Here is a 25489-nt window from a genome sequence, read left to right as displayed (position 1 = left end):
AGTTGATAAGAAATGTACTTTAACAATCTGAGCTGTAATTCAACAAAGTTGTGTGTGCGGGGGATGTTTGGTTGGTTTTTAATTGTGGGAATAGAGGATACTGTATCAAATGTGTTCCACTCGGACATAAGTCATCAGGATCCTTCTCTTTGTGAGAAGAAAAAAAAAGAGCTATGCTTGCATCGTTGATATATCCCTCAGGAACCTATTACAAGTCTCTGATCTATGATACATTTGCATATTGATAGGATTTATTATATTCTAGGCTGATTTTCTGAATAGGACAATTCATCAAGCTAATGCATAAAAGGACACCGTCAATGTGAAAATCATTTAATTGGAAATCCCCCCTCCCCCTCCACTGTTCTTACCAGGAGCCCCAGGGATTCCTTTAAGTGAAATCAAGGAGATGAAAAACATTTCGTTTCTCTTTTTGTCAGTCTGCTGACTTTGTGTGCTTTAGAGCCCTTGGGCACAGATCCACAGAGGGACTTAGGTGCCTCAACACCTGGCTATTAAGCAACGTGTGCACTACGAGATAGGGGTGTGACCCCCTGCCCGTGTACACATACTCGCACGAGCGCTCATCGAGCTAGTGTGGGCGTAAATAGCAGCATAGCCTGGAATGTGACGTGCTATACTGATGAAAAGTGCTAGGTATTATTATTGTATGACATCAGTCCGGTCACAGTGCAGTGCTTGGGTGGGGAGAAGGGAAGCTCACGTGCCTGCTCTTACACACGCTCTGTAAGAAGGCGTTTACCAATAGCAGCAGAGCTGAGACTGAAGAGACACTGGGCAGATCTGTGCACAGGGAAAAAAGAGGGTATAATTTTAGTTACAGTGTGTGTCTGGTTGCACAGGCGTTGACTTTCAGCTTTCCTGGAGGGTGCTGCACCCCTGCGGGGCCTCGAAGCCCCGCTCCCACTCTGCCCCTTTCCCCAAGGCTCCATCCCGCCTCTTCCTGCCCCCCGCTTCTCTGCCAAGCAGCTTAGCAACAGCGGGTGGGAGGTGCTGGGGGGAGGGGAAGGAGCTGATCAGTGCGGCCCACCAAACAGCTGCTTGGCGGGTGACTGGTGGGTGCTGAGCACCCACTATTTTTTTTTTTCCTGTGGGTGCTCCAGCCCCAGAGCACCCATCGAGTCGGTGCCTATGTCTGGATTTGATAAATTCCTAAGTCTTTTGGAAATAACATCTCCAGCCAATTGCCAGTTGTCTTGAGGTGACATTTTCCTTTCCCCAGCCCTGCAAATACCTAACTTAGCAGGCTCTGTGGGGAGCTGTGCAGGGTTGGAGAGGAAATAAAATCACTACTGCAGCCCCTGCTCAGCAGCTACTCTAGCCTAGGTGCTGCAATAGAAGCTGCTTCCACCACCCCTATGAGGAGGTTCCTGGCTGCTGGATCTCATGGCCCTGCCCCATGGCCCTGTGCTCCAGTGCTCCCATATGTTTCAGCCTATTCAGAGCCACCGTGGAAACCACAATCTTGGTTCCCACTAAACACAGAAATCCCATGTTACTCCCATTCAGCCCTGTCCTAGGGGCACTGTGGGGCTCCCATGCCTTGAGGAGCTTTTGTGCAGGCCATCCACCAAGGGGTGAACACCACTGACAGTGCAAGTCAGCCTGTAGAACTCCATATTCCCTTCAGGCTGATAGGTTGGCTGGCAAAGCTCTTTTCTCATGTTGAACCCTATTTATAGCATGCTGCATGCAACACATAGCAAGTGACTCACACAGGGTGAAATTCACCCCTGTACAAAGAGCCTCCATGCGCCTCAATTAAGTCCTGTTGTGAGAGACTCTGGAACTAGCCACAGCTATGGAGTTATTAAACCAGACAATTATTTCTAAAGTATATTTGGAAAATGCTGTGTTTTAATCTATACGTGTTGGGAGTGAGAACTCCAGTCCTTTAGCTCTCTCAGATTAAGCTGCAGCATTTCATTTTTGCTGTAAGGATGGAGTTTGATGCTTAATTTTGAGTGTCATGACTTTTGTCAGTCACTGACATCCCCAAAGGAATTTTGGATTGAATTTCCCCCCAGGTGGTGGCATGATCTGGAAGACCCCATCTGGGGCCCTGCATGGCAGGTTGGCAGCATGTTGTGGCTGGGTTGGGGGGAGGGGCTGATGGCTGGAGTAACTAGAGGAGGCTCACAGCAAATTTATGGGCTACTGTAGCCTCTTGGGTGCAGGAGCAGGCATAGAGCATCCACAAAGCTTTGTGGAAAGATTCCTTCCATCCCGGTTTCCCACCGGGGTCACAGTGCTTTACCACCCAAATGTTACAATGCCATATGCCCTCTCAGACTCCTCGCCTGCATAACAAACTCCTTTTCACTTCCAGCATACATCCACCCACAGTACAAACAACTCCATTCAAGCTACAGCTGAAATCCAGCTAAAGAGTTCGAGTCTGCCCCCTTGCTGAAATAGAACATGTTTGGTGAGGACCTGAGTAAAATTAAGGGTTTAAGTGAAGAGATTTAAACTTTGCCATAAGTGTAAAACTTCAACACAACCTGATTCTGTGGAGCTACTAGGGCATTTTCCCAATACCTATCCCAGGGACAAATGTAGCACTTTCAGCTGTCACAAAAAAAAAAAAAAAAACAGAAGTGGCTTTGGCCATCCCTCTTAAGCCTGTTCTATACTAATGAGGTAAATTGATAAGTGACACTAGTTAAGTTACGTAAGTTATATAACTTAAGTTGACGTAGCTTAGATCAACTTACAGCGGTGTCTACACTGCACTATGTCGACAGGAGAGCGTCTCCTGTCGACATAGCTTCCACCTCTCGGGGAGGGGGAGTACTGAAGTTGACGGGAGAGCACTCTGCCATTGACTTATCGTGTCTTCACCAGACCCACTAAATCGACACTGCTGCGTCAATTGCAGCAGCACCGATTTAGCTGGTAGTGAAGACAAGCCTTTAGTGAGCTAACTGATCTGTAAGCCGGGGAGAAACTGGGCTTGAGGTGGCTTCCTTTAAAGGCAGTAGCAAAACTCCCAATGGGACTTCAGTGTGTGGGGGATCAGGCCCTTGTTCCCTTCATTAGATGTCCTGTACTAAAACTACACGAAAGTCAAATAGAAAGAATAGCGTTCTGTTCGATTCTAGTACAGTTAAAAACGTTCCCTAGAAATTCATGCTGTCATCACTACCCCCATCACTGGCTCTCAGACACTTTGTCAAATGCAGGGAGCAGGTGCAGCCCCCATGGAAGTCGCTGTGCCAAATTCAGCAGGGGAATAAAGGATGGCGCCAGTTATATGCTGGGTGTTAATTGGTCATAAACAGGTGGGTAAGTGGCAAAGCAGTGGAATTTGCACCCATTTGTCACTCAGCAAATGTGGAAAGCTAAGGGAGAGAGAGTTCAGCAGGAAAACCAGCCAACAGCAGAGTAAGATAAAACTGGTGTACTTCCCCCTCCCCCCCAGCCTGGCTCTCCCCTCCCACACAAACCACCCCCACATGCCTGATGCAGGGATTACTGGGTGAAGGTCTATGGGCTGTGTTATGTAGGAGGTCAGACTAGATGATCATGCTGGTCCCTTCTGGCTTTTAAAACATATGAAGTCATAAAATATATACCTGGCCTATGTCCCCTTGGCCTCCGAGAGAGCTGCGCCTGCTTCTCTCAGGACTCAGTTTGGTCTCCATCATGATTTTCTTTACTCCAGAGTTATGCCAACTTTAGCTGCCCTAACCAGTGCTGTGCGCCTGTGAGGAACAGTCTGCACAGACGGAGGTTGTGTATAGTCAGCAATCAGCAGTGATTAGTACTAGTGATGGTTCCAAGAGCCCAAGGACTCCCGTTATGCTCTGTCCCATGCCGGAGGCACAGGGAGTGGACAAGGCTCCTGCACCTTTGCATGCCCATATAGAGATTTGAGCAGCATTTGGTCCCAGATTAGGGACTATCCGAACATTTTCACGTTATTACATAAACCTGCTTCCTTTGAGAGCTTTCTCATTGAAAAACACTGTATAGTTACTCTCAATTAATACAGGGGCAAATCCTGAGTTTCGGAATCAGTTTTCACTTGGCCATTACATAGGGAAACTTCCCACTGAACAACTGAGTAAGGCCATAAAGATTTGATCAGAGACATCGTTTTCAGCACAAAAGGAGCATTTTATTATTCCCATCATGCTCAGGCTCTCCTAGAACATCTCATATATTATTCTTTTAACACTCTTTATGTTAAAGGGACTCTGTAGGATGAGGACATCATTAAACAATTTTGTTCTAAAAATCTGCATTTTCTTACTATGGTTACTTGAAGTGTAACCGTGACTGTGAGCCCAGCTAATGTAATTTTGCCCCACGCTTTCTCTTTATGCTATATGGCGCTCTAACATGCTGGGATGGACTAACCTCCCCTCTAAATAAAAGTTTAGCTATTTAACGAATGACAGATTTCTAAGGATCAGTGCTGCTCTGATCTCTGCAAACCAGAGCTAGGCAGGTGTAAGCGCTGAGTGTCCTCCTTTACCTTCTTTCCTTTTCCTCTTCACTCCCCATTCCTGCCATCACCATGTTCATTTGCTTGGGTGTTATCCCTCCATTCTCTGTTCTTGTGTCTGTTACACTGTAACCTCTCTGGGATAGGCACTGTGTCTTCTTCTGTGTTTAGACATTATCCTGCAGTGTGAGACTCTAATCCTCATTGGTGCCGTTGGGCACTTTCATTATACATCATGATGATAATCCTAGAATATCAGGGTTGGAAGGGACCTCAGGAAGTCATCTAGTCCAACCCCCTGCTCAAAGCAATAATGAATGAATCAGGTGCTCATCACTTTCCCTATTCAGTTGTCAATTAATATCGAAACATCCTTTTCTGAACCTACAATCATTTTTAGAACTTGAGTCAAGGAACTATTAGAGGTCCCCCAGCGCAATCTGTTGCCATAATGTTAGTGACATAATCTAGGGGACAGATGTTTGATTGCATTCATCAAACAGATGAATATTTAATTAAACAGGCAAATGTCTTTCTCAAGGTGTAATTCTTTGTTATTTAGAAATTATGAGCTCTGAAAGGTGAGCAGGTTTTGTCGACAAAAGGGAAGTAGTTGTGAATGCTGGGAAAGAAGGACGTTCATCATTCAGAGACGGAAGTGTCTTGCATTGCTTAACAGTATCCTCTGGGTGATGAAGCTGTGTTGCTGTGCTCCAGAAGCAGTTCCCTTGAGTACCCTTTGACTTGATGGTTAAAACCTCCAGTGCAAAGGGCCTTCATGAAGGGGCAGATGGCAAGCTGGACAGTGGAATTAAATTAAGAGATCTTGGGCCTACACCCAGGATGAAAAACAATCAGAGGGGGAGAGGAAATAACCAAAGTGTTGATGTCTTGGGCCAATTTATAAAATGGCTGCTACAAATTTTGCATGTGCACCTGTGGTATCTGGAAAACATGTATTTGAGCATGTGTAAATAGGAACTTAGGTGCACAATTACCTGTTTTGCATGCAAAAATACCAGTTTGCATGTGCAAATACAGGGTTTGCATGCACAGTCAGTGTATCCACATTTTGTAGGCACAATTCAGGGAACCAATTTAGAAAATATGGCTCTTTTTGTCATAAGATTAAAATTCTCTAATCTCTCTCTCTTAATAGGAGGAATAGCAGAGGAACATAATATATCACAAATAGAAGAGTAAATACATAAAATATGTTGGATACAGTACAGTTTTGGTGTGGCACCAGGCTTTCTCTTCTCTGTGGAATGACCCAGATGAGGTTGTTGTATCTGTCAGTTTATGCACATATAAAACTTGGTGCGGTAAAATATCGTATTTTGTAATATGCTAGGCACTTCACAGGCATGCAATAAGATGGGTCCCCCTCCCTTGGAAAAGTTACGGTATAAACTGACAAAATAACTGACAAAAGAGTGAGGAAAGGAAGCAGAATTGGGGCAAAGTAAATAATGGAGAATGGGAATGGAGTGGGAGGTTGGGGAAGGGATGTGCAAAAAGATTAAAGAGTTGCCTGAGTGACACAGTGTGCATCATGTTATATTTGGAACCATCCATTCATTAGTTTATTGATCTAATGCATTTTGATGATTTGTAGCAATGCGCTGTAAGTATGATAAATTGTTCTGAAGCATATTGTAATAGGGAAAAATACAACCTCAGTCCAAAGCCAGAATTATATTAACCGCAACTAGATAAGGAAACAAGGTTATTTATCAGAAAGTCTCCAGTGTAAAAGAGCAAATGTATGTATAGATCTGTGCATTGTCACTCTCACTAGGAATCTGTGGTGAGAATCCAGGCTGAGGTTTATGTGATGCTATGTTTGTTGTTTTCAGCATCTAATAATTGCCCCATTCTAGTCAGATCAGATATCTATTATCAACACTTTGCTTCTATCACCTCACTTAGGCAATCTATAAGATGGTTTCTTCGGTAATGAAGATGCCAGAAGATGAGTCAACACCAGAGAAAAGGACAGAGAAAATCTTCCGTCAGATGGACACCAATCGAGATGGTAGGAATCTTAGGCATTTCCCTTTAACACTCTCTACTCTGCAGTTACTGACAGCTGGCTTTCCATCAAAGAGCTAGACTGATTGAGGAAGTAGAGAGAGATCACTCCCATGTCAAGTCAGTCAGTAGTTTCAGGGTGGTAGCCATGTTAGTCTGTATCAGCAAAAACAACAAGGAGTCCTTGTGGCACCAGCTAACAAATTTATTTGGGCATAAGCTTTCATGGAATTTAAAGCAGTGACTCCGCTATGGCCTTGGGGAAGTCACTTAGGACTTGATTATGCTCTAGCTCTGCTGACTTCAGTGCAAAGAGGCTCTGGATTCTACCAGTGCCTACAATTGAAAGCAGAACTTGGCTCTTTAACCTGTCTGCTGCAGTTTCTCCATTTACCTAACTCACAGAAGGTTTGGGGAGGGTTTATTAGTTAATGTTTATAAAATGCCTTGAAGATGAAAACATGAAAGGCTAGATCACAAAGGGACTTCGACGTTGGAACTCCTAACTTCTAGGCTGCCTAGTGGAAACCTCAGCCCCAGGTTAGGTGCCCAGGCTCCCATATAGCACATGGGGAAAGGTAGGCACAGAAGAGAGGGATCTTCTGAAGCCAGCAAGCTGAGCAGGGCGCTGCCTAAACTATCCAGGAGTGAAATGCAGAAGAAAGGGGCAGGGCTTTGGGCGAAGATCGGGCCCTCTAGGCACCAGACTGATGAGCTGGAGGAAGATGCCGATCTCTGCTCGGGATTCGCCGCCGTAAAAACCTCTCCTGGAGTTAGATGCCTAAACCAGGTCAGCCCTTTCTTGTGAAAACACACAGAGAGAAAGAAACCCACCCAGTTATAGCCCTTAGCCAGGGCATGAACCTAGGATGTGGGAGACTCAGACTCTTTGTGACCTGGCCCCAGCTGCACCGCCGGTGAATGCTGGGGGGTGGTTCCCCTTGTCCCCCAAGCCAGCCCTGCCCCCCCCCACGGAGGCCTGCGTAGGGCCCCAAAATAGCTAGGGATGGCCCTGCCCCTGAGTACCAAGAGCCTGCTTCTTTCGAGCCCTCTCCTGGAATGTGGGTGCTCTGAGTTCAAGTCGGGCAGAGGGTTTCCCACATCCCAGGTGAGTGCTCTGGGCAGGGGCTGCTCTATGATTTTTGCCGCCCCAAGCACGGAAGTCAGGTGGCCTTCGGCGGCACGCCTGCGGGCGGTCCGCTGGTAACGCAGATTCGGCAGCGTTTGTGCGGGTGATCTGCCGGTACCACGGCTCCGGCGTACTCGCTGCCGAAGCCGTGGGACCGGCGGACCTCCCGCAGGCGTGCCGCCCTCATGGTGACCGGCAAGCCACCCCTGCGGCTTGCTGCCCCAGGCACATGCTTGCTGTGCTGGTGCCTGGAGCCGCCCCTGGCTCTGGGCTATTGGGTGTTCTGGACACATGAAAAATTCCCTGCCTGCTCACCCCCAGCTATCTTTTACCCAAGGCTCAAGCCGGTAGGGATGCTGTAAGAACAGGATCAGGTCCTACAAGCAAAATAGGTGGGGGAGACACCTAGTTTGAGAATCCTCCTGGAGCTTCGGTATGCGCTGTGAGGCAGTATCAGGACTTGGGCAGCTTTGTGTGTGCCTGCCAGGCAAAACCTAGGTGCCTGCAGGGTTAGGCAGCAGCTGAGCTGTGGTTTTGAGAATGTCAGTGACGCCTAAATGTTGGATTTAGGTGCATAAAGAGGCCGTTATTGCCTCTTTGTGAATCTAGCCATAAACAACCCTGATCTCGTGGTATGATGTGGTTGCTTTACATTGCACTCCTGGCAGATTTGGGGCATAACCATCTAGAGGAAGACTGCCCCAGCACAGAGGGATCCTACAGTGTCATAGAGCTAGTATTGATACTCCTATACCACCACCCCTACCTGTTGTCAGCTGAGAAGTCATGGCTAGAAGAAAAGGGGTGTGTCTGGGACACCCCATGTGTCTCTGGTATCTAGCAGCTATGGCTGCCTTGTTGGGCCACTGGCAGCTACAGTAATGTAGAAACAGCCTTCAAACCATCTACGTTATGCTGGAGAACCAGCACAGCAGAACACGCACTCTGCATTGGTGTAAATAATTGTACAAGGTGAAGGAAAGTGAAGACTCCAAGGTATGAAATCTCTCGGGGATCTCTCTCACATCAGTATACGCAGTCCCTTTGTGCTAAAATAACCCTCTACATTGTTGTTAGCAGCTGAGTAAAAAAAATCATTATAAAGCAATAAAGAATGAAAAGCCATTACTTATTGGAAAAGTGTCTGTTCTAGAGTCTTTTCTATTTAACTCATGTCATTGCCTTATTGTAAATATAATACTAATGTTTACTTTCTTCTGTACAGTCTTGCTTAGCAGACATCTACAGCTTTCAGGCAGTCCTGCAGCATCCATCTTGCAAGGAGGGAAAGAAAAGATTTAATTTATCTCTGCTAATTATACAGCTAACCAAGAGGCTGTGTGAAAACTGATGGCCTTATCTTATGTTTCAGATTTCAGAATTTCAGGGTTTAGTTTTGCTTTAAAGAAAGGAAATTAGTAGAATACCATAGCTATGGAAATGTAACCTCATTAAACTGAAGTGAAATAGTTCTAAAATTGGTCAGACTTTTTAAAGGGGACTTGATGCTGCAGAATTGTTGCTTAGAAACCTATGTTCTGCAAATTAATTAAACGAAAAATCAGAAGTGTTTGCAAAAGTGAAGTCATGTACACAACATTTCATGGCAAGAGGTGTGGTGTACATTTGGACCGCGGTTGGATTTGAAGTTGTTGGTTTTTTTAAAAATCTTTGTGTTCGGTCTTAAACAGCTAAGTTTAAGTGGTTCCGTTTTAAAAAAGTACATTGGGCTTAGACAATATAGCTTTTGTCATCTTCACAGCACTTTACAGACATTGAATATGACTCCCCACGAAACCTTGTAGAGTTAGTAGGTTAATTTAAAGTAAATATTATCACTGTTTTTCAGATGGGAGTCTATCTATTGTAGGCTTTTGTACGGGTGCTCATCATTGTGGAGACTTTCAGTGTGAGACATGGGTTTAGAATCCAGGTGTGCCTGGCTCCTTAGACCACTGTGCCTTGCCACTCTAATAGACAGACTAGGGCTGGGGTATTCAAAGGAGCCTAAGGTCGTTTGGTGGGAACTAAGCCACTGTCTCCCTTTAGTCTCCTTTAAAATTCCCTGTCCAGCAGGATAACTGGCTCTGGAAGAGTGTATTGAATTAGGAGCTTTGATCAAGCATGTTAGGAATCTCATTGTTTTGGGGGAAATGGCAGTATAGTAGAACCTCAGAGTTGCAAACACCTCAGGAATGGAGGTTGTTCATAACTCTGAACAAAAACGTTATGGTGTTTTTTCCTCAAAAAGTTTACAACTGAACATTGATTTAATACAGCTTTGAAACTACTATGCAGAAGGAAAATGCTGCTTTTAACCATTTGAATTTAAATGAAAGTCACAGAAACAGTTTCCTTGCCTTGACAAATCTCTTTTTAAAACTTTCCCTTTGTTTTTTTAATTTAGCACAATACTGTACTGTATTTGGTGAGGGGGTTTGGGTTTTTTTGGTCTCTGCTGCTGCCTGATTGTGTATTTCCGGTTCCAAATGAGGTGTGTGGTTGACCAGTCAGCTCGTAACGCTGAGTTTCTACTGTACTCCCTGTTGAGCAGATAAATTTGGTCTTCATTACTTATTATGATTTATTAGTATTGTGGTCACACTTAAATGGAGCAGTCGGGATCGGAGACCCATTGTGCTAGGCACTGTGCAAACGTATAGAAGTAGACAGTGCCTGCCCCAAAGAGCTTACATGCGACAGGCCCAGTCCAGCAAAGACTTAGATATGTGCTTATCTATGTGCACCATGAGTAATCCCATGGTCTTCTATTAAGCACATGCCTAAACCTTTGCAGGATTGTGGCTTTTCTAGAAAAGACAGGGAGAAAACTCAGCAACAACGTAGAACCAGAATGTCAAAGGTATATGGCAAGTCATTCAGCAAGTGCTGTCCTGGGTCCCTGCCCTCTGGTGGTAGGATACAAGTAATACTCTGAATAACTCCCATTGCAGCCACATACACTGCCATGCTAAAGTAGAGGCCCATCTGGTTTGCAGAGCGGTGTTGGCAATGTCCTTTGGAGAAGATGCAAATTAGAGCTGAGCAAAATTCAGAATGTCTGTCCCACAGGGAATTCCAACATTTCAACATTTGTTTTCATCCCAAATCAGGACAAGAAATTGAAATTTTGAAGAAAAAAGAGGTTTGTGGGGGGAACAAAAATACTGAAGTGTTTTGATTTGGAAATGTAGAAATGTTTCTTCTTGACATTTTCAGTCCAAATGAAACTTTTTGACACTCCCAAATTGAAATGCTTTGTTTGAAGTCAGTTCAAAAGTAAATTGCATTTCCCGTTGTGGCATATTACCTCGTGGGAGTTCCGGTGAGAGACAAATCCACGTTGTATTATGGGAGAAGTATTTCTCCAGGGAGCTCATGCAGTAGGAGAGAAAGGGGGACCAAACTACAAATCCCATAAGGTAATGTGCTGAGAGGGAAATGCAGTTCAATGTTTTATTGAACAAAACAAAACATTTTGGGTCAGTTCAACAAAATGAAATATCTGATTCTGGTCAACTCAACCCAATCTGAAATATTTTATTTCAGTTTTTCCCAATGGAAAGTCAAAATTTCAGCAAAATCAAGATTTTTTTTCCCATAGAAAATTTTGATTTTGCAGAAACAGATTTTTTTTATTTTTTTTTTATTTTTGCCAGAAAGTCATAGAATCATAGAAATGTGGGGCTCGATGGGATGTCAAGAAGTCATCAAGCCCAGTCCCCTGTGCTGGATAAAGTAAACCCAGACCATCCTTGACAGGTGTTTCTCCAACCTGTTCTTAAAAACCTCCAATGATGGGCATTCCACAACCTCTCTTGGAAGCCTATTCCAGAGCTTAACTATCTTTATAGTTTAAAAGTTTTTCCTAATATCTAACCTAAATCTCCCTTGCTGCAGATCAAGGCCATTACTACTTCTCCTACCTTGAGGGGACACATGGAGAACAATTGATCACCGTCCTCTTTATAACAGCCCTTAATGTATTTGAAGACTTATCAGGTCCTCCCTCAAGTGTCCTTTTCTCAAGATTAACCATGCCCAGTTTTCTTAACCTTTCCTCATAAGTAAACTTTTCTAAACCTTTTACCATTTTTGTTGCTCTCCTCTGGACTCTCTCCAATTTGTCCACAACTTTCCCAAAGAGTGGCACCCAGAATTGGACACAGTACTCCAGCTGAGACCTCAGCAGTGCTGAGAAGAGCAGGACAATTATGTGTCTTATATATGACACTCCTGTTAATACACCTCCAGAATATCAGGTTTATTAGCAATTGTGTCACATTATTTCATATTCAATTTGTGATCCACTATAACCCCCAGATCCTTTTCAGCAGTACTATCACCTAGCCAGTGATTCCCCATTTTGTAGGTGTGCATTTGATTTTTTCCTTCCTAAGTGAAGCCCTTTGTATTTGTCTTCACCGAATTTCATCTTGTTGAATTCAGACCAATTCTCCATTCCAATGGAAGTTTTTCTATCTGGTCTATTGCACACAAGCGTCTCAGATAGAGGTTGCCCTGTAGTGATAAAACCTGCAGTTACAAATCAGCACCTAGATACAACTGTAATGGGCACCCTAAAGAAACCCCAGGTGAATAGATGGATATGGGTCCTTAATTCAAACATACATTTGGAAAAGGTACTTGTGTGTACTCAGAGCAAGTCCATAGCTTTTAGAGCCTGCCGGTCTCCTCCTGTGATTCTGGGTCTATTGCAAAGCACCAAAGCACTTGTGCCACCAGCCCTCACATTTAAATGGAGGGAGCATTTTCAGAGCATGTCTACAGTTACCATGGATCGATGCTGCGGCAATCGATCCACTGCAAGTTGATTTAGAGGGTCTAGTGAAGACCCACTAAATTGACCGCAGATCGCTCTCCTGTTGACTCTGGTACACCACTGGAACTAGAAGCCTAAGGTAAGTCGATGGGAGAGTTTCTCCCATCAACCCAGCTTGGTGTCGACACTGCAGTGAGTCGACCTAAGCTACATTGACTCCAGCTACATTATTCACATAGCTGGAGTTGCGTAACTTAAGTTGACTTAACCCCATAGTGTAGACCTGCCCTCAGAGAGGATTCTTCAAATCTGAAAGTCTCTCCCCACAATACTGATTCACCAGAGCCCAGATTTTGCTACTTTCAGGGAGGTTGCAAGGCCTAACCATTTTCCCATGCTTTCCTTGTAGTGACAATTTGTAAATTTCCATGTGTATCCATAGTGTTAAAGCGTTGCATATGTGCTGTGATTAATTAGTGCATTTTATAATGCTAAACAAACATTTATGATTTTTTTTTATTAGGCAAACTCTCTCTGGAAGAGTTCATCCGAGGAGCCAAGAGTGATCCATCCATAGTCCGTCTCCTTCAGTGTGATCCTAGCAGTGCAGGGCAATTCTAAAACAGTTCTTTGGATGAATTATGTATCTGCTTTTTGTTTTGTTTTTTTGCCAAACAACATTCATGGTGGTGTTGCCTCTGTATGACCAATTATGCCTTCTTTTGTGGCATCTTTTAGCTTCTTTTGTTGTGGATTAATTATAAGAATGCTGAATGCTCTTAATAGTTTGTCCAGAACACAGACAGAATACTGTTTTAAATGGACATTGTGGTGTTAACTTGTTTAGAAGATTTTATTTTGTTCAATTTGTCTGCTCTCAAAAGTAAACAACAAGAAGGAAGAAACCTTCAGCAACACATTATTGCCAGATTTTAGAATGCTGTTTTAATAGCTGAAAATTCACCCACAGGATCTGAAGCACAATAGTGGTTGAAGTGCAAAGTGTTACAACAGGTGCAGTATTTGATTTGTACAGTCTTTTTTTATCCAGCAGGCACAAGTGAAACTACAAGACAGGATGAGTAAGAAGTGTTAATACAATAAATTAGCAAGTTCTAGCCTACTTCAATCTCCCTACAATACCATGTTGTTTCTATACTGTGAAAGTTTTTAAGGTGCATTGAGAAGGGGGGGGGAAATGATCAGCTGTTTTTTTAACAGGCTTGTGCTGGTTGATTTAACACGGTTTTATCTGGAAATCAAACACAATTTATAATCCTGATTAATACAAAAAACAAAAAAAAAACAGATGGATGTTACCTGTTGCCATTTGGAATTAGTAAGTGTAGTTGTGTATATTACAAACTGAGTATTGAACACAAATTTAAGGAAGATGTGCGTTGAATGAAAGATTTTCAGATTAGTAATAAAGCAGTTTCTACTGCAGGAGACTGGGAGTTGAGCTAAGAAATAACATTGTGCAACCTTAAGCAGCTGACACTGAGACATGTCCACTGTTATGAATGTTCTTGTCTAGACTGGACTTTTTTTTCTCTCTCTCTCTCTGTGCACATAGATAATGCGGTTCCTGTGTCTGCTTCTAAAGGTTGGAGAGCTACTATCACAAACTGTTTTAAAGCTAGAATTGTAGAATTCATACTTCATTTACTTTAGTGGGGTTGAAAGATCTGTACTGAAACAAGGACATGGTACGCTTAATAATATATTTATATATATATAAATGTTTTAAAAAAATTAGATGTAAGAGAAAACTGTTGAATGTTTATCTTTTCTCTTGGATGCAAAAGGATTTCTGAAACTTGCTGCTGCAAAATTCTTTCATTTGGTCAGGGTCACTATATTCCAAGCAGTGTGTACGTTTGGGATCCCTTAAGGAATTTGCAAGCACTGCTTTGGCAAAAAAGCTTAGCAACGGGAGGTACTATGCTGACCGAGTTTGAGATAACCTGTCATTTGTTGAGTCTGCTTTGTGATATGGTAGGTGATATATCACTGCAGTCACTGCCCAATATCAGGAACTTGTGAGACTGTTATAGTATAATCATTGTATGAGGAGCGAGGTTGATATTCTATTAAGTGACCTTGTAGATGCTAAACCTCAACTAGCCTTAATTTAAAATAAACTGAGTAAAATAGGTTAGATCTGCTGCTGCAAACTAGTTACATGCTGATTAGCTATCAGGAAAAAGCAGTAGAATATATTAACAAGTTTTTGCTGATCACTAGCTAGGAGAACATATATACAGTAATTTAGGAAGGAAAAAGATCCTTGACTTAATTCTCAATACCATTTTGCTCTGTCATGCTTAACATATGGAGCACAGTGAAAATTAATTATAGATAACATAGTTAATAAGATCTTTCAAATTTACTGTAAGTGGCAAAGCAATCCTGAATAAAAGGTCATCAGGCCCATTTCTTTGTCTCGGATGACCTAAAGGGCTTATCCAGAATCATTTTCAATTTAAACAGAAATGCCATTGATGTAATTCTCCTGCTAAATGAGCTAAAAGACCAAACAGAGTTATGTGTGAGAGACAGACAGACCGAGGCACACACAAGTGCAGGTTCAATACATAACTTTTTTAGCTTTTAGCACAGTCATGGAAATACTACAGTGAAATTTGCTGGTTGGTTGAAATGTTTTTTGCCTATTTCCCATCCCTGTCTTATCCACACCCCACTGGAAATACTATGCACAAAACAGAACCTTTAAAGCACGTGTGCTCTTCAAGATAATTTTCTGTGTTTGTCAGAAATAGACCTCAGAGAGGCCTTGGCCCTAGAAGAAATCTGCTGAGATCTCCTCATACTGAATCAAAGGTCAGTTCTCTCCTTATTGCCTGGAGGGCCATTTTTCATTTGGACAAATCTGGCTAGATCCTTGGTTGTTGTAAATTGCTGCATTAAGGTGAATGGGTCTACACTGATTTACACCCACTAAGGATCTGCTCCTTCATCAAACATAAGCAATCAGTGTCACTGTATCAAAGCCCTTCTTTGGGTCACTTCATCACATCCACTATGTAAGAAAAATAAATTGGAATATAAATTTTCTAGAAATCTGAATACAGATTGAAAAATTCCAATCCCAGGTATCATTGCAGGCTTGTGGATCAAAAGCAGACAAGCTAGAAAAATTGACATTTATTAAAGTTGAAGTAAAGTGTGCAAAGTGGCTAGCTCCTACAATTAGTTTGTTTTTAATACAGTGAAAGCAGTTGCATGTGACTGAAACTATTAAAATTTTGCTTTTTTTAAGCAGCTGCCTTCCATCTCTTTTTTTTGTACTCTGAAAATCCTTTGGCCCAGAACCTAGTTCCTCAATTTGGTGTTTGGCTGTTTTTTGACAGAATCAATTTGTGTATTAGTACTTTAAACTATGTGCTTGAAAATGCAACCTGTGATATGACCCCAGGCCAGTGGAGTTGTAATTCTTTCCACTGAAAGACTAGGAATGTAACCCACAGCTGCAGAGGACATAAATAACTGGAGATATGGTTATTGTATAAACATTTACAAAATGCATGAAGATTATTCCTTATTTCTGCCTGCCTTTCACAATTTATTTTGTTTCAAAATATTAACTGTTCCTTTCTTACTCTTCAAGTAAAAATTGTAGATATTTTTAAAATGATCGATAATTGAATTTGTTAAATGAATATCTGCAGTTTATTGGCTAACAAAACAAACACAGTACTGGTATGCAGCATTTCTTTATTGTCTTGCTAATTGTCGTTATTACCTTCAGTGATCTCTCAAAAAAAGAATGACCAAAACAAAATGTCACAGCAGCATAGCCATTTTTAAGGGAATGAAAGTATCCGCATCTCAGACTGTAGACAGTACAGGCTGCTTGATACCACTTACTGTAACTTTGTAGATACATTTTCAATAATACTTGTGTTTGTTTGATAGGTAAACTTGACTGATCTGGCATCCAAAAATGTTTAGTGTTTTGTGTCTAGCATGTAGACCTAGCAACCGTAAAAGGGTAAATTAGAACTCTATTTACATGGAATTCCTAGTGAACAGAAGTGGTGTTAGTTCCTTGCTGGGGGCTTGCCCTTGAAGGAGAGTACCAGTCATCTGTGCAGAACTATAGCAGAAACTATAGCAGAACAGAAACTATAGCAGCCAAGCTGTAAAGCCATTCAGTATTCACTTTACTGAGCTCGGAAATTGGGAACTTGAAACACAGCCTCTGTAAAGCCAGGTAGCATACTTTTTGGGGCACTCTGGATTTGAGGGAAATGAAGCACAACCCTCTTCCAACATCTGAAACCCCATGAACCCAAAGGATTTGGAGGTCCTCTGAGACCTTCAGGTAAAGTTGTAGTATACTTCCTATTAAGCTTATGACTTTTGAACATTTCTCACCATCATTGTTGAGTTGCCTCATGCTTCATTATTTTCTGTTATAGCATTTGACCTCTACACTCTCTCATGTTTAAATATCCTAAACATTACCATTGTTTTAGAACAACAGGAAACTATGTATATAACTACTTTAAATGGAAGATATATAAGTGCACCTTGAAATGTATAAGCTGTGCACCTGGAGACAATTATACTATGATGATCTAAAAACATAACTGTTCCCCACACCTTTCTCAGTAGATTTGTACTTGCTAATGTGGTACTTGATGAAGTTCTGTGGCCTGCAATGTGCAAGATGTCCCACTAGATGATCACAATGGTCCCTTCTGACCTTTAAAGTCTATGACTCTGAGGTAAACCTGTACATTCAAAGCTAACTTTGTAAGCTCTGAGATGTGTCCCGTTTTCTAAACCAATGCTTATTTTGTGAACTCAGGAAAAAGCACAGCAACATGAGCAGAGCAGCCCAGTCAAGGTAAGGGAAACTTCAGTAGCAGAGGCCACCAGCCAGCCATAATTCCTAGATGTTTCATATTGCAGCCTGGTGTACTAACACTAGAGTAGAGTGTAGTTACACCCTATGCCGGTGGAAGTGTGAGCTTGAGGCTAGGGTCTTTTTTCTAATGAATCACTGTTACGAACCACCTTTTCTACATAACTCTGTTGATTCAGTTGGTACCTGTGGTGGGTTGGTTTTTTGGCTGCAAGATGAAGCGACAGGTGCAAGATCTGCTGGAAGTAATATTTACCCACTGTTTGCTAAGTAGGGCTTCCAACTATAGCATAGCGGATTTAGATTAAATCTCAGGAAAAACTTCCTAAGTGTAAGAACAGTAGGGCAATGGAAAAGACACCTCGGGAGGTTGTGGAAGCTTCTTCAGTGGAAGTTTTCAAAAGCAGGCTGGATCTTTGCAGGGGTTAAACTAGATGACCCTTGTGGTCCCTTCTAACCCTAAGTATCCTGGATCTATATTTGCTCTGTGTTTCACTGTACATTTATACTTTATTTAACATATTTAAAGAAGGGGAAATTGATTTTTATAGATGTTAAGGACACTATATAATTATAAAAGCATAAAGAAGCTTTGCAAACACTGGACAAACAACACTCAAGGGTGAAGGGACAAAGGTAGAACAGTAGGTTGGAACCTTATTGTCTCTACCACCAAAACCAAGTATATTTCCAACAAGCTACAGGATCACAGCAGGTGCTTTGTGAGAAGAGTGAGATAATTAGTTCTGCTTCTCTAATATTTTCCCCATGGTGCACTGGCACATTTTTGGTGTATTTGTGTGTTGTTTACTAGCTGTTTTAAAGACAAAGGGCCCTGCCTTGAATATTGTGTTGTCATTTACACCTGTGCACAGTTGTAAATGGCTACCCAAGATGTAAAGCAGTGGAGAATCAGGCCCAAAGTGTGGTCTCTCACTGAGATTCGACTAGGCTTGGCAGAATTTTGAATTTTTTAATATAATTTTTACTGATCAATGCTTATTTTTAAGAATTTGTTCTATGTTTATCTATTTATCTCTTGAAATTTTCACAGTTGTGGGAAATGGTGGGGGGAGGGTGTGTGTGGAATCAGACAATATGGGTGATCAGGCAATAATTATTTAATGACCGCAGATGTTGACAGTCAAAATGTTAAAGCTTTATAACTGTTAAAAACACAAATTGTCAACATCACATGTCAAAAATACACGAAGTACATATCCTTAAATCAAACTCTAATAAGGTCTCAAGCAGCATTTTTCTTACTTTGCTTTTCTGTAAATTTTCCTTATCACTAGAAATATATATATATTTTAAATCAAATCCTTCCAACCCTAGATATTACTACATAAAAAACGGCACCTTCTAACTCAGTAGATCTGCTCCCCGTGTCTAGTCAGAGTCAGAGCTACTGACTGCAGTGACATAAATAAGTTTTTAATACTTTTTGCCTCAGAATCCACGTCAGGAGGAGAGGCAGGTGGATTTTGTGCCTTCATGTGCATCATCAACAGAATTGTTTACTGTGCTCCAATTAGAACTCCAGCCAGGTTAGCAGATGTCACTAAGGGCATAATTGGAAGATAATGGCATTTCACAGGTGTCACTAAGGGCATAATTTGGCCTGCAGAACTTTGTTCGCCATCATCATACACAAGAAGGAGAGAACTCAGCTTGACTTTTGAAGACCAGCTTTAGTTTTCAAGCTGGCCTTGAAAAAAATCTTTACTTGTAAATTGAGAACATTTGATATACAATTATTATGAAGCAATGGACATAGAACCCCATGATGCCTATTTCACAGAAAATGTTCAGAGACATATTGCACTTAAAGTAAACAGCCATTTTTAAAACATAAGGAAAAAAGTGAAGAAGGGTCTGCAAATCAGCATGAAATACATTCACACTCTAGAAATAAAGAACACTGCAGGAGATGTTATATATGTATTCGGGTCATTTTGAAAGGTGGATCTATGTCTTTCCACCACTTCTACCCTATGAGACTGTATCTGACTATAATATATATGACTATCTCACTGTATCTCTCCTTTCAGTGTGACTTTGGCTGGTGGTATTGGGTTTCTAAGAATCTGTATGGTTTTAGGTGGAGATAGTTTTGGAGCTGAGGTTGGTGCTACATTTCAGAGGTATAAGATGCACAAACTTTTCAGAACCTGCTCTGCCCACCTTTAATTATGTTAGTCTATGAAGCAAAATAATATCCATATAGATTTGATGCATTTCTTTGAGAATGCACATATTAAATTCCTGCCCCAGAACATAGCATTATTTAATTGTACAGTAGGGATTAAGAAATCCCTCCTAAAATGTTTAATACACAATGAACAACACAAATGAGATCTCTCATATATAGTGAACAATATGAAAAGATCAGAAAAATGAACATATATTAATTGTGCCTTTGTCCAGAGATCAAGGTTTGAATTCACTACAGGTGACATTCATTCCTGGACTAAAGGCCATGCAGAACCTTTGCACCACTTAAGGCCCAGTTAAGGTCTAGCATTTGCCCAGGGGTGAATTTCTCCCTGCGTGGTACAGACTGAAAGACCCAGGAAAATCAATGTACGAAAAATGAGAATTCTGTGTCCCTCAACAAAGCTTTACATTGGAGAATTTTTCAATTCAGTTGGTTAGTTCCATATTCTGAGGTAAAGTTTTGCCCACCTTGTAGTTGTGTTCATTAACTGTGAGGTAAATGGACATTCCCCTGTCCACTCCAGTGTAATCCTCAAAAAAGCTTCCTCAGCACAGGCACTCAGAGTATTAGACTATATTAGGCTGAGTCAAGTCTGGGTTTGGATTCTCATCTACATACAGTACTTAATTACCATGATCCATTTAACAACTCTTCCCCTCCCAATCAGTGAATGAGAGGCACTAGCCCTATGCCTTTGACATTTGGAAGTGCTGGTACTGCTGCATCTCTGTGGGTCGACTTTTGTGGGGCAGTACCAGGTTTGGGAGCCTGTGTTGTTGTGTGCTGCTCACCAAACCACAATATTTATTATTATTAAATACTGAACAAAACTCTAATCATCTGAAACAATTTGTGGGTTAAATTATTTTGTTTCTATTAATCTGCTGCAAACTGAAGCTAATCAGTTTTGTTAGCCATCCCTATGGCTTATAGAGTATTGATTTCTTCAAGGTTGGGACAGGGTCTTCCTACGTGTCAGCTAGACCAAGACAAAAATTTTCATCAGAAACTTTTCCCATTGAAAAATGCAGATTTGGGTTGACTGAAACATTTCATCGATTTGTGCCAAACTGTTTCCATCAAAAAACACAAACAAAATTCTGAAAAAAATCGAAATGTTATGTTTCGTTTGACATTTTTAAAACAAAACATTTGGATTTTTCAGTGTAAAATGCCTTTTCGTTTTGACACTACAACTTCATTAATCTTTTTAAAAAAAAAAACCTCAAAGCCAAAACAAAACAGCTTGTTTGACGCAGACCAATTTTTTTTCTTTCAGTTCAGACCCCAAACCAAAAAAAATTCAGTTTGTTGTATAGCTCTAGTGTCAGGATCTAGCACTAGAGAGCCCTGATCGTGCCTGGGCCCTTCTGAGCCTTCAATAACGATTTAATGCTAATGCATACTCGGACACAAGCTCAATGCTACATATTAAAGATCTTTTCTTTGCTGTTCTCTCCCGATAAGAACATTGAAGTGAAGAGTGTGGATGGCATTTTCAAGAGTCCTCAGCATTGGCCTAGCTCTATACCTGTTGAAGTTGATGGAGTTTTACTAGTTATTTCAACAAGGGCAGAGTTAGACAACGTTGTGCTTTTCAGAGAATTCTCATCCCATCTGCCCAAAGAGCCAGGCCACGGTCACTTGATTGACTTGATGGCCACCTTGAACACTGAAGGAGCAGATGATGATGATTAGCAAAACTGTCTGAGAAAATCTGCTTTAATGCTAAACCTGCATTTGCTCTGCAACTTGGATACCCGCTGTGTGACGATTAGTGGAGCCCTACACAATCATTTGTTGGGAGATTGTGTTTTTTTATTTTCTCATGTATCCTCTGCAATTAAACTATTAGCATTTCCACTGCAGCCAAAACCTGATTTGTAAAGTGTTTGGAGGGAAAAAAACAACAGAGGTTCAAGCTGATAAAGATCTAAAGAGGCCAATGAACTATTTTGCGTCTCATGCTGGCCATTTTAATGCTTGAGATGATTGTGTTCTTTTTTATTTTATTATTTAATTCCTTTATTAACATTTCTGTTTATTGTGTTGTTTTTCTCTGAGCTATTTTGAAACAGAGTGAAATCCATTTTACTAGATCCAGTCCGGCTGTTTTTATTTTTAGTTCTTACTCCAGCAAAACTTCCATTGATCTCAGTGGGAGCTTTGCCTGAGTAACAGAAGTGGGTTGTGTGTAGTAAAAATGGAGTTTTAATTTGGTCTAGGGATTGTTTTTGTTGTTTCTTGTTGGCTTTTTGTTTTATTTTGTTTTTGTCTGCACAATGTTTGCTGCATAGGGTTGAACTTGTGATTGGTTTGACTTGTTTCTTGTATTAGTACTTGTTAATTCCTCCATTCACCCATGCCAGCCTCTCTGGGTTTTGCAGTTTTCCCTTTTATGGTTCTGCAGATTCAGTCCTATTTAACTTTAACTTTAAAGGGGTGATCAGTATTATACTTTGGCAAAAACACTTGAGGCTGATCAGTTTAATAACATTACCAGTTATGAACATACAGGTCTACATCTTGATGTAGGGTAAAAATTTAGGGCCCAATTGTGTATGTATACTATACATATACCCCCCTCCCCCATTGAAGTCAGTGGGCTTTCCACAAGTCGACCACTTGCATCTTCATCTCTTAGGTTGGAAAATTGAAATACCCCTTTGTAACCTAATCGATGTAACCCAAGGAAGAAATGTTAAATTCCGAAAGAAGGGCAAATATTAATTAAACTAGCGCAATCTGCAGTGTTCTATTACAGCTGTCTGAAATCATTGGTCTTCTATGTATATTCACATCAGAACATTGTGGGTCACCTTTTTTGTTTCTGCTGCAAACTCATTTGGCCACATTGTGAGACTTTACTCAGTTCTTACGCAGACAAAACTCAATGAAAGTGACATCAGTGAGAGCTTTGCCAGTGGAAAGACTTCAGGATTTGGCCCTGGGTATTATTCATAGGTATGTGTTAGAAATGTTCAGGGTCCGTGGTTAAAGCAAATCTCTGAAATGAAATTGGTAAACAGCCAATTAAATTAAAAGGGAGAAGGAGTTGGATAGGCACTAGTGTATATAGTCTGTGTTTCTAAGCATGATCACTGTTTGCTATTTTATAAATGTTTAGGACATTTCTGGAATTTTTAATGTGAAAGGAGTAAACTTTTCTTATTCTGCTAATGTACCTGCATTATGGTTTATTTTTTTATTGACTATCCTTTCCAATATGTCAGACATTTTCTTCTGTATATATGACATGCAGTTTTATGGAAGTCTTAGCAGCATTAGTTTGCATTTTTTAAAGACTGTACTAATGTGTGGTAATGTGTTTTAGAAACGGCATCTTTGTTGTAAGATGTACAAACTATTTAAACTGACTTCTTTTGTTGTTGTTCATAGAAACAGAACTAAGAAATGCATGTTTCTGTTCACTTTTCCTTTGTGCAGCTGCAGACAGTCATTATAATGATGCAATTGGTTTACATCGTGTACAAAAGCTGCATCTTATTTTTAGTAGGGGTTAGTTTAAAACACACACAGACTTTTCCTGAAAAGTCTATTTTTGTGTATTTATCTCTCAACTTCAAGCTTTTTTGATCACACATTCTGTGCTGCTCCCAGTGCTACATGCCTGTGGCCAGGTCTGCATGAGGGCAAAACTCGGAAGTCTTCCCCATAGACTTATGCCTCCCTTCCCATGTGACCCTGGTGATGAAATAGCAGTGAGGAGTGCTCAGCTGTCTTATGATGTCCTGACTAGATCACTCTGGCCTTTACCCCCACAAGACAGACTGATCAGTCACTTTTGCTATGACTTTCCCCTCATACTTTATTGGCTACGTCAAAACAAAATTAATGGGTTACTACCTTAGCTTAGCCTAGCGTAGTCCTTTTTTCATGCTGATGTGGGTAACTGACTTAAAAACTGTATCATTTAAATACGAATGAGCCTGAACTGCTAATGGGTCTGAATCCTAGTCAGGGTGTTTGGACTGAGCTAGGGTTTAGGTTCAGCCCATTACCCAGATGGGACCAATTATGAAGTTTAAATCCACATTCCTTTAAAGTTTGGGGGTGCTCACATCCAGGATTTTGGGATGAGCCAATCCCGATATTTAACAAATTTTCTGAGAGGAATATGGATCCATTTTGCACACTGTGCCACTGCATCTTACAGATGTTTTTATGAGAAAACAGTTTAAAATGCATCTGGCAAAATGATAAATTTAGCAACTGTTTTTCCTTGTTATACAAACACACATAAAACAGAATTGTGTGGTTAAAAAAGATACATTTGTGACAGTTTCTTTTTCAGTGCCAAACATATGAGCAGTATTGTTTGAAGGGAAATAAGAATTTTTTACTGTATTATTATTGTTGAACAAATATTGTTTTTTAAATGTTAGATTTTTGAAGAATTTTGTATTGTAAACTGTTTTGTGACATGGTGCTTTTTCATACTGGAATTACTGATTGCACCGAACTCTGAATTGTTTTTTCTTATATAAATGCGTAACCTTGAACAATCTTAATGAACATCAGTGTATGGTGAATACCAAGGTTCACAAAAATTTCCCTATTGAAGCCCCTAAATGTTCCTGCCTACTAATAAATATTCTGCTGCAGCTAGTTTTCTGGAAAGTGCTATTGTATTGCTCCTGAAGAAAATTGAGCGAGTTAGCCATAAGACTTAGAGAAAAAACCTCCGTGCCTAGATTCACTATGAATTCTTTTCCTAACACTGTCTCTGTCTTCACTTTTCAGAAGTGCCTGTCCATTCCAGTTGGAACTAGCACTAGTTCAAAGTAACAGAGGGTCCTGTGGCACCTTTAAGACTCACGGCTACCCCTCTGATACTAGTTCAAAGTACTGAATCAATATTACACTGCCATTGGCAGCACTGTTTCTTACTCACAAACTGGAAGAAATATGATAAGGTGACCTATGATCAGTGTTTAAAAAATCCCCTGCCACAAAAACTCACTCTCCCCCACCTTACCTGGTTGACAGAAATGAAATGTTAGTCATTTTAAATTCAAACATATCTCCCTCTCTCACAAGACTGACTTCACCTCTCTATTTGTTACTATGAGTTATTGACATCAGAAATGACAATCCGTGAAGCTGGGCTTAGAGGAAACTACACATGTCTCTGCATCGTTGCAAGCTTCCTTCTGGCCCATTTCAGTTGTATCCCTCAATTTGGGTCTTAGTCACGGATATGTGACTTCAGAGGCTGAGAGCTTTCTACACATGTGAGAGGAAGCAATGAACAAGAATTTCCAGGCTATATTGGTTTTACAACATATAGTATGCAGAGTTAAAACCTGCCTCCCTCCTCCAGTCCTGCTGTGAAACCAGCATCCTCCAAAGAGGATTAAACACTATGCCTCTACATTTGGACCCAGCTGGGATGACTGGGCTTGGAAATTTCCTGTTGGGAAAAGCATAGAGTTCGCGCTGATAAAGAGAATAAATAACCTTAATTAAAATGGTCTTTGCAGCAAGGTTGAACTATTTCTTAATCCGATACCTTTCTTAAGGCTGACTTGTGTATATAGAGAAATGAGCTATAGAGTGGCTCTTTTCACAATTTATACACAGTGGAACTTAAGTTTAAGTAAAGTTTTTTTAATGTTCCAGAATTTAAATACTATACAGGAAAGTGGCATTAGATTTGGGATTTCCTGCTAATGCATTTAGGGTGGAATTCATCCAAGGGCACAGGCCCAGTGTAGTCTGTGCGTCTCTAAGTCCCCCTTAAGACTATTTTTAGACTGAAATTATTTCCCACATGCCAGATGCACTATTTGAAACATTTTGGGTCTAATGTCCCTGCCTGTGCCCCAGCACTAGATGAAACCGCTAAAGAGCAGTTTTGTAAAAGAGAGAAGAAACACTAGGAGTATTTGTACCATCTCCTCAGGAACTGAAAAGGGAGGAGGAAACACAAG

The 25489-nt window shown here is 41.0% G+C and overlaps 1 protein-coding gene across 2 annotated transcripts in view; it reads left to right on the top strand.

The window, feature by feature from the left end:
• The window catches only part of NCALD (neurocalcin delta), a 226808-nt gene extending 202644 nt beyond the window's left edge, over positions 1-24164 (top strand). For both annotated transcript variants that reach the window (XM_024109431.3, XM_005306620.5), the window contains 2 exons: positions 6407-6512; positions 12944-24164. In XM_024109431.3, coding sequence (XP_023965199.1) covers positions 6407-6512; positions 12944-13041 — 204 coding nt within the window. In that variant the 3' untranslated portion in view covers positions 13042-24164. The remainder of the gene's footprint in view (positions 1-6406; positions 6513-12943) is intronic.
• The last annotated feature ends 1325 nt before the right edge of the window (positions 24165-25489 follow it).

Source organism: Chrysemys picta, chromosome 2 (assembly GCF_011386835.1).
Source record: "Chrysemys picta bellii isolate R12L10 chromosome 2, ASM1138683v2, whole genome shotgun sequence".
Classification (NCBI taxonomy): domain Eukaryota; kingdom Metazoa; phylum Chordata; order Testudines; family Emydidae; genus Chrysemys; species Chrysemys picta.
This window is presented reverse-complemented; position numbering and strand designations above follow the sequence as displayed.